We start from the raw sequence: 14,447 nt of genomic DNA on the forward strand, positions 1-14,447 counted from the left end.
GGTACAACAAAGTCAGGGTTTTACTGAGGGCCTCATCAACAGATCATTTTGATGGCTTTCACACACACACACACAGACCCCCAAGTGCATCCACACCATCACATGCCTTCACGCTAATCACAAGCCACTGCAGACACTGCCTCATTTATCAAAAAATATGCAAAACTTCAATATCCTTTGTAAACATCTCCAAAGATGTGCGAAGCACAGCCAGCCTTCAAGGAAGAACCACAAAAGAACCAGCAGCCCAAGCAAAAACGTGTCCAACTTAACAGAGCATCTGCCACATCATCGCTGACACTGCTCGATCCCTGCTAACGTGTGGCTGAGGGAACACAGAGCAGTCTGTAATCAGCTGATCCAGCCGGGCCTTCCCTGACACCCAGACCTCCCCTATAATGAGCAGTGACACTGCACCGCGCCGCACTGGGCTCGGCTAGCTATCGCTCCCCGTCAGCGGGCTAACTTTAGATGCTGATTGATGGCCTGGTCTTCCACTACGGTCTGACCTCCAGGCTCCTCAGTGCCGACGACTCCAAACCCTAATGGCCCTGAGGTCTGGACAAAGAGGCTCTTCTCAGCGGCTACTTTTTTGGGACGGTCTGCATTAGCTAAAGTCTCCAGGGCCGTCTTCCTCCTTGACCCAGGCTGGCGTCGGAGCTGATAAAGTATCACAGAAGATAATCCCCAAGAACCATCAGCTGGGAGCGAGCAGAGACATGAGCAAGACAAGCTGCTGTACCAATGAGAGATGAGCGCATCCAGACAAGTTTAACAGTCTACAGAGTCCTCAAGGATCTTTGGGGACCGAGATGGAAACAAACAATTGATTTGTGGGTCTGTGTGAGACAACGTGATCCATCATGAGTTGATCGAATCACGAGCCGTTGTTGGCCTTAATTCATTTAGTGGGCCAAGAGGGAGAAGGGTTGGTCACAGGACCGGAGGTGGACTGGGCAGACAGATGGAGTGGCCGCCCTGGCACGGCACACGCTTGGTGCCACCACAAAGCCAACGCAGACATGAGTAAGAGCTGGGTGCGGAGCAGAGCGTACACTTGGGAATGTGGTGTGTGTGTGAGTGAGTGTGTGTGTGTGTGTGTGTGTGTGTGTGTGTGGTGTGTGTTTGTAATGTGAGTTTTAGTGTTATGTTTGTGTGGGATATGTGTTGAGGAGAGAGAGAATTTATGTGTTTTTAAAGACCAAGGAACCAAGCTGCAAAATGCATTAGCACCACATACTGAAAAAACTACACATTGAACAATATATATGGGGAAGAGAAAAAAAAAATATATATAATAATAATAATAATAATAATAATAATAATAATAATAATAATAATAATAATACACACACACACACACACACACATATATATATATATATATATATATATATATATATATATAATAATAATAATAATAATAATAATAATAATAATACATAAAAATATATACATTTAAAAAGTCACAATGGATTAAACATTGTAATTAGCATTACCATTTTTATCAAAGAGTTACGGATATATTACGAAAATGAGACACTACTCCCTGTCTCAGCACACACAATGCACAGCTTCCCAGTGAACAGCTGTGTTTTATGCAGTCACTTGTGCACTTCACAGGACTGGCCCAGTGACCCAGTAATCAAATCAGAAGAGAGCAGGAGCGGAAGTCAAGGGGCCGTACCCGTCCACTCAGGGAAGCCGCCTGGTCGCAAGTCTGCCTTCTCACCTTTGAACCCCTCCATGCTGGAACCTCATAAATACACACCCAGGCCAGTCCCGGGGAAAACACCCTGACAACATTATAGGGAGCACACGATGCAAGCTGCACGCGCTCAACTGCTGCTGGGCTTAGAGTGAGAGGGAAACTAAGGCCAGCTGATGTGCTAAAAATACATACAGTGGAAGAGCAGAGAACACGCTTCTACAGAGAAAATGAATTAAGATGTAGCTATGCTCAGGCTAATGTAGTCAGCTTATATTTTTACATAAGTATAAGTATATATACACTTTTTTGATCCCGTGAGGGAAATTTGGTCTCTGCATTTAAACCGGTGAATTAGTGAAACACAAACAGCACACAGTGAACACACAGTGAACACACAGTGAGGTGAAGCACACACTAATCCCGGCGCAGTGAGCTGCCTGCTTCAACGGCGGCGCTCGGGGAGCAGTGAGGGGTTAGGTGCCTTGCTCAAGGGCACTTCAGCCGCAGCCCACTGGTCGGGGCTCGAACCGGCAACCCTCCGGTTACAAGTCCAGAGTGCTAACCAGTGGGCCACGGCTGAAGTGCCCTTGAGCAAGGCACCTAACCCCTCACTGCTCCCCGAGCGCCACCGTTGAAGCAGGCATGTAGCTATGCTCAAGTTAATGTAGACCACAAACGGCTAGTTTTAGATATAAGCTAATGTACACAGCTAAACTTTTTAGATGCTGTTTTGCACAAGCTTGTGTCAAAGACAGAAAGGGATAAGTGTTACATAACATACAGACATGCAAACGTCTTGTTTACCATTTCAAATGCTTGCCTTTCTCAAAAGGCCCAACGTTAATGCTACTTCACACAACAAGTGCATCCCAAAGCTGCATTTGATATACGGCCTCTCTCCTCAGTTCTCGGTCCTCCAGCTCGTGCCCAGCCCTCATTTCTCTAACTGCAACCAGGGGAGGGGAGAACGAGGAGAGAAGACAGGAGAAAGGGCCGATACGCGAGGAAACACAAGAGCATCCTATGAAGCGTTTTCAGTCAGCATTGAGGGATCTGCACCCAAAGAAACCACACAAGCAGCCTCCCTCCACAAGAGCAGGGCACTCTGGGAAGGAAGTACAGGGTAAGGCGCTTTAACAGGAGCGTGGAGGGCCTGGAGACATCCTTCCCATTCCCTTACAACCCCTCCTACGCCTGTTAGCTCCAGGAGAGAGAGGGTGTTTATGACACCTCTGTAATACTGTTGCCCCAGGACAATTATCCAGAGCAAGTTGCAAAGCGGGACACAGCGCAGTCGTTTGGTGTCATTAGGGGACTTGTTACAGCGAGAGGGGAGAGAGAGGAGAGAAACACAGTGTGGTGTGGGGAGGAGAGGCCCTGTGTGTGTGTGTGTGTGTGTGTGTGTGTGTGTGTGTGGCCTACTGGACTGTTAACATTTAATTACAGCTTGCGGGGGCCTTGCGGGGTCCTCCCGAAGACATGTCCCTGGGACGGCTCTCCCAGCAGAATGCCCGTTTGTGTCCGCAGTGGGGCCGGAGCTGCTGACTTAACAGAATGCCGAGCCTGTGTCTTGGGCAGAGACCAGAATACTGTGCGAGCGAGGCCACAATGAAATGAAAAACGAGAGAGAAAAAAAGACAGGGAAGAGAACAGCCTGGTACATTTACAAAGTGCCCACTGTGGTCATGTAGAACAACTGCCCCCAAGGGGGTGGGGGGGTGGATCTGGGTAGTTGGGGTTGGGGAGGGTGGGGTGTGGGGGGTAGCATGGCTGAAGCCTGCAGGCAGCATTACAGCAGCTTCCTACCCACAGTGCATTGTGGGAGTACCATTTAAGGACACAGAGCGAACTGTCCTGTTTAGTATGTTGAGGGCTCTTCAAAAAAACTCCAAACACCCTTTCCCTGCAAAGACGATGCCAAGATATGGGTGTCTAGGCACAGCATTATCATGGAGGAAAGGGATTTACTGCTGTAGTCAAGGCTGTAGTCAAGGTAGATCCAGGCCAATTTTGAGGTTTATGTCAGCACTAACAGATGGCAAACTCACAACCCCTTGCAGTTCTAAAACTGTGCATAATACACAATAGACTGGATAACTCTCGCCTCAATGCACACAGGAAACCTGCCAGCATGCGGTAGCCGAGCTCTCTACCGTGTGCTGTGATTATCAAGAGCAGATGCACGGAAACAATCTCCCATATTTAAGACTGTTTTCGCTCTCTCAGTCTCTCTCTCAGTCTCTCTCTCTCTCTCAGTCTCTCTCTCTCTCTCTCAATGCATTTTGGGCACCACAAAAGCCATAAGCAGCATTTCCCCCGCATAAACAGCAAACTGAGGTTGATATGTGATTACCTGCACCATAAAGTCTGCTATTAAAATGTAGCAATTAAACCAAAGACACATGTTTCAGACTCCTATATAATTAGCAGTGAGATGCGAGAGGAATGCTGCCATGAAAACATGAATATGTTTGCACAGGCCTCCGACCAAACAAACACCATGTGTACGAGTGTAGAATTTACAAACACCATGCATATGAGTGTACATGTAGGTGTGTAGAATTTACACTGTTCAATCATAGACTCTGAACATGTCGAGTGTGTGTGCGTGCGCATATGTTCAACCAGACACTCTGATTTTCCCAACCTCTCTTCTCACCTGAGCAGAGGATGCCCTTGTGGCGCGCACAGGAGAAGTCGTCGCACTCGCAGAAGCGCCCGTAGATCTTGCCGAACTCCGACTCGTAGCACAGGCACTGGCTGCAGCTGCACTCGCCGCGCCCACTGCACACCTGTTTGCCCTCCGCTTCGCGGCACGCGCCCACTTGCCCGCCGGTGCCCGACTCGCCCTCCTGGCACTCGCAGTGCGCGCCCAGGTAGCCCGGCTCGCAGCGGCACATGCCGCAGGCGTAGGTCCCGATGGAGCTACAGCGGCTGCTGTTGGCCTGCGTGAGACGTGTGCAGCCGCAGTCGCAGCGGTAGTCCACCGCCACCTCCAGGCGGTCCTTGAAGCCCACGGGCTTGAGGGTGAAGCTGTGCTGCGTGCCGGGGGGAGGGCAGCTGCGCGCCTCCACACTCACATTGAAGGAGACCTGCAGCAGGGAGACACGGAGATGGGGAAGGACATTAGGGTCAATAAGAGACTTACATAGACGTCCTTAACTATGCCATACTATACTAGTCCTATACTGTAGCGTTGACATGGAAAACTGCTAATGTGACTGCGCTATTCTAGCCCATGGTTTGGAAAAAAAAGCATTCCTTATTGGAGTCTCAGCCATGACAAGGAAACATCAGCATGAATCACTTAATTATAGCCATTTTGCACAGCTATTAGGCAGCTCAGGAATTATCACGATGTTGATTCACATCCACTGAAGAGTAATGGCACATTATGCCTTTGTGCACTATACTATTCCACCACAAGTACAGTTGCTACCAAAGCCATAATTAAATAATCTCCTAAATCTCTTTAATAGTCTACAAATAATATTAACTGATGCTACTATACTTCCATACCTCCATCGTCACCAAAGATTCTAGAACAGAGCTCTGTTCTAGAATCTTTGATCGTCACCCCTAACGATCAAAAGAACACATGGAGTTTCCTAGGAGACTGGTAGCCATGGCAAAAGCTAAAGCTATGGCTTAAAGCAAACTGACTGTATGATCACAGGACCACATCTCTCGGAGCCAACAAAAAAATAAAAAAATAATATCACCATCCAAACTCCACAGAGCTTTGTTCACAGTTTGGTCCCAAAAAGCATGAACTCAGTTTGAACCAGGCTGGAATGACATGATGGGTTTTAACTCTTATCTCTCATCTAGGACCCTCAAAGGAAGCCCTAATTGCTGTGGCTGGCTTTCTGGTGGATTAATCATACCCTCTTCCAAGCAGATGACACCCTGGCAGCGCCCATTTTGATTACTGTCAGGAAGTCCACGAGAAGAAAGAAACTCGACCCGGCCACTGCCTGCTGAAACACGATCACGACTCCTAACTATTTTTCCAGTAAGTCTCACAGAAGTGAACTCCCATAGATTGTGGTTTCACACCCACTGGCAGTACATTTTGCCATAGAAAACGGTTCTTGTAAAAGTGGCAAACCTGCACCACATGCAAGGCTCTTTTTTCACATGAGAGACGTCTATAAACCCTCTGGAGCTCAAGACCAGCTGAGATCTAGCAAACAGGAGCCAAAAGGTTACATTTATAGGCAGTCATTCACCAGATGCATTCAACCTCACGACATGGCTATGTCCAACAAGCTATTTTCTGTGCATTTAGCAGATACTGTTTACAGTAGCATGAGAATACACATTTATAACTGGCCTTATTTAGCTACAGGAGGACACTGGAGGGCCAATATGCTGATGTGTTTGCAGGGCACTGAAGGTAAACATCTGCCAAAGGCTTTATGAGATTTGGGTGTGGTCACCCTGAAATACGGCATGTGTGTGAAAGAAAAGAAGAAAGCATAGGCTTACACTAAACAAACATCACGGTACTAGGGGAGTGAGAAGGCCGCTCCAAACACACACACACACACGGCTTTTAGACTCCCTGCCTTCCCCTGAGGTGGGAAAGACAACTCCACACTGAGGGCGCTTTGAAGATCTGCCACAGTCAGTGCGTCAGAGCTCCTGAGTAGTGGGATCCAAAGGGCTTCAGCACTGAGCCTCCACATTGGGACAGAGCGGCCATGTTGATATTGGGACAGAGCCGCCATATTTATACTGGCAAGAACCTTCAAGTGGGACCCATGTGTCTTAAGTAAGAAGGGGGGCAAACATGGAAGCATTGAAAAGGCAGCCAAAAAGTGGCCTCAGCGCTTTTCCCTCTCTGTAGTTCTGTGGAGTGGCTGTTGCTCGTGGTCTTGGTCACGTGTGAAAGTTCATCATTTCTGTATGGGGATCCTGGGAGCGCCACAGGGGAAGATCCCCATGTGTCCTGGGAGAGTGCACTTCAGTGTTCACTTCAAACAGCAGCGCAGGGAAAACGCTGAGAGGAAGTCTGATGAAAGCAGAGGAAAATCACCCATGGAGGAAGCACACACACACACACACACACACACACACACACACACACACACACACACACACACACACACACACACACACACACACACACACACACACACGTTATGAAGGAGAGATGTAAAGGAGAAAAAAGGCACCTCACTGTCAGCTGAACTGCAGTTAATGCAGTTGCCTCAAGGAACATGAAAAATACATAAAATATTCAGCACCCAGCTGTCCACTCTCCCCTCTTTGGCAATAAATAAGGTCCTGATTCGGCCTCACTGCTGGCACGGCAGGCCTTGGATTTGCCTTCTTCCCGGGCGTCGAGTCTGGATGACATGCTTAAGGCCCACTCTGATCCCTGAACACAGGCACCCTTGTTGAACGGGCACGTAGTGATGACATGGAATATGCAGTACACACACACACACACACACACACACACACACAGCCACCTGTGCAAATTCCGTAGATTGCAGGGCCAAGAGTAAGCGAGAAAGAGCGCGAAACGGAGCAGCAGCAGCCGTAGAGGGTGCAGGAGCCGTCACATGGGTCACTCTCACAAGACAGTGGGGAGGCGACCGGGCCGCCGGACAGGCAAGCACATGGGAGCGCACGCTGCCGAGTGGCCATCACGGACGCAGCAGTGTGCTTCTAATGAAGGAGGGCTGAATTTGATTAGGGAGACATGCGAGTCACATGGGTGAGGGCATCCAGAGTAGGGTTAATGGCTGGAGACGAGTGAGAAAAGACATGATGAATAGAGAGAGAGAGAGTGGAGAGAGAGACAGAGAGAGAGAGTGGAGAGAGAGACAGAGAGAGACAGAGAGAGAGAGAGAGAGAGAGAGAGAGTGGAGAGAGAGACAGAGAGAGACAGAGAGAGAGAGAGAGAGAGAGAGAGAGAGACAGACAGAGAGAGACAGAGAGAGGAAAGGAAGGGACAGGGAGAGGGGTAGAGTAGCAAATTTGTTTTAACCTCATAAGTGGCCGACTACACACTAGGAAAAAGCCTGATTTTCCCCTCTCACTTGCAGCTCACATAAGACAACAAAAGCTGCAAGTCCAGAGTACATGCTTTCATAGTGACGCTCCATTCTCGGCTTGGTGGGCCAGGCACATGTTCTCAATCAAGAACGTCATAAAATTATTAACTCCATAAAAAGAACACAACAAACTCTGTAAAACCGAAACTTTTCACTCCGGGATAGAGTGTTGCCACGCTGATTGTAGACACAACAGGAACAGTATGAACAGGAACCATAAGATGAATAAAAACAGACCAAGACTAATATAATAAGAACACAGGAGCACGAGGACACAGAACCAGGCACATAGGCGCTACTGTACTGACAAGGTGATATCAACACGGAGGAATACTGAGGCTATAGGTTACCAGGACCTCATTACTCTTCTCTTCACTCTCCACAGTTTCTAACTGAGAAAACAGACACGGGAAATCAGAGTGTGTGTGTGTGTGTGTGTGTGTGTGTTTTGAGAGACTCTGGTGCCAGGGCTATGTCTGCGAGAGATGGAAACAATAACACTAACACAGTTACCAGCAGCCAGCACCCACAAGCAGAAACTGCTCCCCACTTAAACGCCATGGACACATTCCTTGTGAATGTGCAGGATTTACAGGCATTCACGTAGCCTGCTCATCTAAAAGCGGTGTCATCTTCAACTGAGCTATGCAAAATAGTTTTGAACTTGTTTACCAACAACAATTTTGACCTTGAATATGAAGTGGAAAATGTCCAAGTAAAATTTTCTGATATTTCCAGGCCCTTTTTGGCAGGCAGGCAGCCACTAACTTTGTTTACTAGGGGATGCATTTTGTCCTCAGTGGATTAAAAGCGATGCATGCAGGGCCGTTAGCCAATGCCGATAGCGGATTAGTGAGATGGGTTATGTATGGGGGCTTTTTAGTAGTCTCTGGAGGGGAATTGCAGGGTGTGGGTCTGAAAGGGACCTAGGCGTGGATTCAGAATCTGGGCTAGCGCCTGCCTGTGTTCCTCGTTCAGTGAACAGGGGGGGGGGGGGGGGGGGGGGGGGGAAGAGAGAGAGAGAGAGAGAGAGAGCTCTCTGCTGCTTTTGAGGGGGAGTCCATTGACATGCTGCGGGAGTCCGGCGCAGGACACATGGGCAAGCGGCACATAGGCTTCTGCCTGCCCTGTGCCACCCCTCACCACCACCACATCCCGCTTTCACAGGAGAGATTGGCAGTTGGGCACGCTGCAACAACCCCATACTCCCCCCCTCCATACACACACAGGCTGTGAGAGAGAGTGAGGTGAAAGCAGAGCAGGCCCACACACACACACACACACACACACACACAACGGTATTCCCTCCATTCACCAGCACCATTCAGAGTCGCCGCTCTCTCTCAGCGTGGCTGACCCCGTCTCAGCACTCAATTAGGCTAAATCCACGGAGGGGACCCAGGGGGACCAGTCCTCGTGGGGCGCTCAGAGCCCTGTGTGGTGGCATGTACAGGGAAGGCCTCATTAGAGACATGGGGGATGATGGAGTACTCTCCCACTGAGCAGAGGACCTTTAGGGAAAGAGGATAGAGTTGTGCGAGAGTGTGAGTGTGTGAGAGTGTGTGTGTGTGTGTGTGTGTGTGTACACCAGTGAAAGGGAAAGAGAAAGGAGCTAGTTGTATTCTCTCACTCTGTAGCGTAGAGGCCATGAGAACATTCCAGTGATGATTGGCATGAGTTGACAGCCATTCACCACATCAGGTTCTGCAAGTTATTAGAGTGGATGATTGCATGTGATGCACCTTTTGTTATGGATGAACGGGTAACTGCTAACATTCTCTCCATGACTGTAAACCCATTGAACCATTTGATACACCACCAGTTGATGTTCACCAATTTTACAGTCATCTATAACTTTGACATTGAACATTAAAGCTGCAGTTGGCAAGTCTGACAGATTGAGGGGACATAGCCAAAATTTTGAATGTTTCCAACTCTCATGCCCCTCCACCACTACCACGAGCACCCTTTCATCGAGTTTGTGCTCGTCAGTGCACACCAGACTGCGTTTGGCAGTCAGATCTCACACAGCCCTGCTCTTATTGGACCAGAAGAACCGGGAGCTGTGGATTTTTGCAAAACAAATAACAGGCTCTAGTTGGAGGTAGAAGTGCAGGTTTTTTTCTAAAACCAACTGATTTATGTTGTTCTGTCGGAGCATAGTGTCGGTTTCAGTGAATATGATCAAAAATATCTTGCCAACTGCAGCTTTAAATTTGTTTCTGGAGGCACACTATCGGTTTTGGTGGCCACTGAGAAAGGAAACGAACACTCTTGAGATCAAAAGCAGTGTGCCTGTCCAGCTGAAAAACACTGAGGGCCAGATGTACGTACATTTGCGAACGTAGCGTTATCAGCGCCATGGACACACCGCAGATTGCGAGCGCTGTCAGACCCAAGTTTCCGTCGTATTTATCAATCGTTCAATCCTTAGTGTAAACTGCGCCTTTCTCTGCCCTTCTCCGCCCATCAACGCAATTTACGAACGTCCACAACTGAATGGCAGCGCCTACAAGCACAGTTGAATGAAGTTAACTGATGACAACATTAAAAAGAATCAAACGTTTAGCGATCATGAAATAATACCATACATGATAAGATGTCAACAAGCAGGGAGATCATGAAGATCAGTAGTTCTACTCAAACTACTTGTGCACTTAGGCTATGGAAGATTGGTCAAATCTAGCAAGTAGGAAAGTTTAAGTGAATGACGTGAAAGTGAAAGTAAGACATGCGAAAGGCCAACGAAAGTTAAGGTTGCTTTTGGTAGTACACATACTTTCACCACAAAAACTGGTGTTCTAAATAGCGATTCTGTTGTCTTTGAAAGGTTCTCTTATTGACGCATTGAACTGCAATTTGGATTAACACCTGCTTTTACAAGGCGGAAGTATTTAGGCGCAGAATAGACGTGCGCTTTCAGGAGCAGTCTTTGTACATACCGCGGAATACATAACTAGGCGCTCTTTACTCTTCCCCTCCCATCTTTTTACGCTAAACTCCCACTTTCCCCTGGAACCTCCCATGAATGCATATGCATGACATGACAATCGCAATCTGCCACTTTCAGCTCCCGCGACAGGCAGTTTGCGCTTTTACATCATTGCGGCCTGTTTGTACATACCTCGCAATGATTTTACACGCACATTGCGAAACAAATACGCCTGAAATGGGCGCAAAAGCGTTAGTACATCTGGCCCTCAATGAATAGTAGAGCTACAGCAAACACAGCCCTGTGAAACCACCACAGCACCAGGACCGGTCCTTCTTGTGAACAACCCTCTCCTCTCACCCTGGAGACGAGCAGCGTTCTGGGCCAAAGTGCACAGGCTGGAACACAGCTGGGGGTGGGAGTAAGGGGTCACAGAGGACGAGATTGTGTGTTATCGTGTGAGACAGCAGGACAGGCAGTGGCCCATGGGATCAACAACACTGACCACAGGCGGCCGCTGAGGAGTCTATGCTGTGTCTGACTGTCTGTGGCGACAGGATGCTGAGCCGTCCCCAGCAGAATCAGCAAGTTTCAGCTTCTGCTTTCCCTCCTCCCCCCGTCTCTTAAGATAAACCACCATTGTGAGGACGGGACCAAACACTGCCTTCTCAGGTCTGATTGGTCAAGAAAACGTCACTACTGTGAAAGGACTTTTGTCCTTATGGACTTTTGACTTGGAGACAGAAGTAGAGAAATAGCTCACTGTAACTTCTGAAAGATACCAGCATGTTATTGCCATACTCGGCCTTCACATTCCTCCTATCAACTCTTATCACAGTGTCAAGTGCCCTCACTAGGAATTCCCTTTGTTTTAGTCACTGGGACCAGAGTAACTCGTATTGGCTGGGAGTGCTCCATGTCAGTGCCCGGCAGTGGCTATGAGCTGTACAAATCAAACAGGAACTGTGCACTTTACAGATAGGTGGCGAGCTGAGTCACGACTTTGATAACAAGGCCCGGTTGTTCAGCTCTGGACCCAGCGGCATCCTAATTCACAGAATTAATTTAACTTTCAGCTGGCCAGAGGCATTTACAAGCGCAGTGGATATAGCCATGATGCAACATGATGATTTTCAGTATCACACGACTACAAATAAGCTCTCTGACCACGTGCCGTTTGGTCTGAATGCGTGTTTGAGTTTAGGGATATCGCTCGTTGACTCACCGTCTCGCCAATCTTCAGGTCGCCACACTTGCGGAGGCCGGGGAGGGCCTGTCCGTCCTGGCAGGTGGCGGAGAAGCCCAGACTCAGGTCCTCGGGGTGCTCCCACACGCTCAGCTCCACCTTGGACCGGATGTTCTGAAGCAGGAGGCCCACAGAGAGGAGAGGGAGTCAATTATCTGACTGTAGAAGACGCCACTGCACAAGCTTCAATGAGATGATTACAATCAAGAACATTCTGCTGCAATTTCATTTTAATTGGCTTATTTTTCCCCCTTGCAATCAGACATCACATGATACAAAATGACAAAGATTTTAACACTCAAGGGACAGTCTGCAGCTTTCTAGATCATATACGCCAGTTTTTTCAAAAGACACTGGAAGAATGTCAAATTTCAATCAAGAGCAAACAACCCTGGAGAATGCAAACAGCTTGCAGAACAATCGCTTGAGGCGCAGTGATTGGGACAGACACAAACACACACGCGCATGCGCAAACACAAACGGCACTGCTGTGATCTTCCTCTGCAACTCTTCTCTGACACTAAGGACATCATGTGTTAACACAGCAACACATTCAGTGGGTGTGTGGATGTATGTCCGATTGTATACTTGTGAATATTTAACTGTGTTTTATTGAGCATGCGGACATGAGTGTGTGAGTGTGTGTGTGTGTGTGTGCGCGCGCGTGTGTGTGCGTGTGCATACACACGTGTGCATATGTTTATTTAGACACTGGATAGGTCAGAGCTTCAAAACTGACATGCTGCTAATCAAAGCCATACCTCAGGGCGAGCATTGATTGATTGCCCTGTTTTGACCCGTGTTGGGAGGGGGGAGGCAGAGCAGAGTTTGATCTGTCATTAGTGTCTCCACTTCAGACACAAAAGACAAAATCACCAAAACATTACCGACCGAAAACATTTTGAGTGGTCATATCTGGCCAAAATTTAACCAGACACATTATCATTTTGCCTTATCAGCCAAGACTTGGGAACGTGGATTTGTTTGTGTTCTCTTGTGGGTCTCCCTCATTATTATCTCCCATGAGCCATTGGGGCGCCTCCTGGATTATTTTCTCTGACCCTCCATTCCCACTGTCTGCCTTCCAATAGTCTGGAGAGAACTCAGAAACTCCCATCTTTTCTTACAATATCATGGACACAAATTCAGGATTGCTAGGGTAAATATTTGAGGAACTATACATGAGGAATGAAATCTTCTGCACATTGTTTGCCTGGCTTTCCCCCAAACAAAATGCCACACATACACACACACAAAGTGTTTACCAGGGCTGAGATTTGGTCCATAAACCTATTCTGAGCAATAGCAACAACACATTGGTGCCAAATTATACAGAAAAAGGACTTTGAAAGTCTATGTGTGTGTCTGTGTGCGCGTGTGCACTGCACACACATGCTTGGCTTGCTTGAGATGGGGCAGGAGTAATGCTCAGTGCACAGCAATGGCTTACACAGGCAACTGGCAAAAAAACAAACACAAAACATAAAAACACAAGACGTCCTCTCTTCTCTCTCCGACAGCTGGCTGACCTGCTGAGTGGGACACTGAGCATGGCAGCCCGAGCCCTGCCCTGACTGACACGTCTAATGGGTGTTCACCACCCCTACACACACACAGACACACACGCACGCACGCACGCACGCACGCACAGTTCAAAGCCCTGGCACACCGATGTTCCAAGGTGCTGATCCAAATCACATGGGCAGGAAATCAGGAAGTCAGCTCACAATTAATCTCAGTACAAAAGAACTAAGTAGAAGAAGGTGACTAATACCACTGTGTGTTTTTGCATTTCTTCAAATCAGTGTTTTGATAATCTCCCGAAAATGATTTATGCCCAATTTCATTTGGCTAAGCAACCATACAACTACTCTGAACAAGAGGCAGAAACAGACATAGTCAGCCAAGAGGCCAGACTACGATTACACCTGTCCAAAACCATACTAGTGACATACCAGTGAACCCATGAGGGTTGAATTTGAATAAATTCTTAATTCCTAAACAAAGCACACAGACAAATAACTCCTGGGGAAACACAAGAGCTGTTTTCAGTGACTGTCCAGTCTGGCCAACTAACACTCCAATACAGTCTTGCTGATAGCAAATAGCAAGACAAACATGTGCTGATTTTTTTTGTCCTTTCAGCAATCCAAACATCTTAGTGTGCTAAGAAAGGAATGGGGGCGAGCCAACAGCTAGATTGCATTTGCCTTCCCAGTGGTCTTAGGCCTCCGTCTAGACAGATTCCGCACTCCCGGAGACATTTAAAAAGACACAAAGAAGGGTGACCCGTCCATCCGGCATGGACTGGCGTAGAGCACTCACGTTGTAGGCGGTGACGATCAGCTGAATGATGTTCTTGGAGTCGGTCTCCAAAATCTCCACCGTGGTTCCGGGAATCAGTGCAGTCAAGTTCTTCCAACATGAAACGAACGATAAACATGGCATGTTAGAAAATGTGATCGCTCTGTAATCTGATGTGGTCTTCTC

At 48.0% G+C, this 14,447-nt stretch overlaps 1 protein-coding gene across 3 annotated transcripts in view; it reads right to left on the bottom strand.

Annotated features, from left to right (window-relative positions):
* itgb5 (integrin, beta 5) overlaps window positions 1–14,447 on the bottom strand; it is a 45,963-nt gene that overhangs the window by 24,614 nt on the left and 6,902 nt on the right. For all 3 annotated transcript variants that reach the window (XM_042084661.1, XM_042084664.1, XM_042084662.1), the window contains exons 8-10: window positions 14,283–14,372; window positions 11,937–12,071; window positions 4,371–4,803 (exon numbers count right to left, since the gene is read on the bottom strand). In XM_042084661.1, coding sequence (XP_041940595.1) covers window positions 4,371–4,803; window positions 11,937–12,071; window positions 14,283–14,372 — 658 coding nt within the window. The remainder of the gene's footprint in view (window positions 1–4,370; window positions 4,804–11,936; window positions 12,072–14,282; window positions 14,373–14,447) is intronic.

Source organism: Alosa sapidissima, chromosome 2, assembly GCF_018492685.1.
Source record: "Alosa sapidissima isolate fAloSap1 chromosome 2, fAloSap1.pri, whole genome shotgun sequence".
NCBI classification, from domain to species: Eukaryota; Metazoa; Chordata; class Actinopteri; order Clupeiformes; family Clupeidae; genus Alosa; species Alosa sapidissima.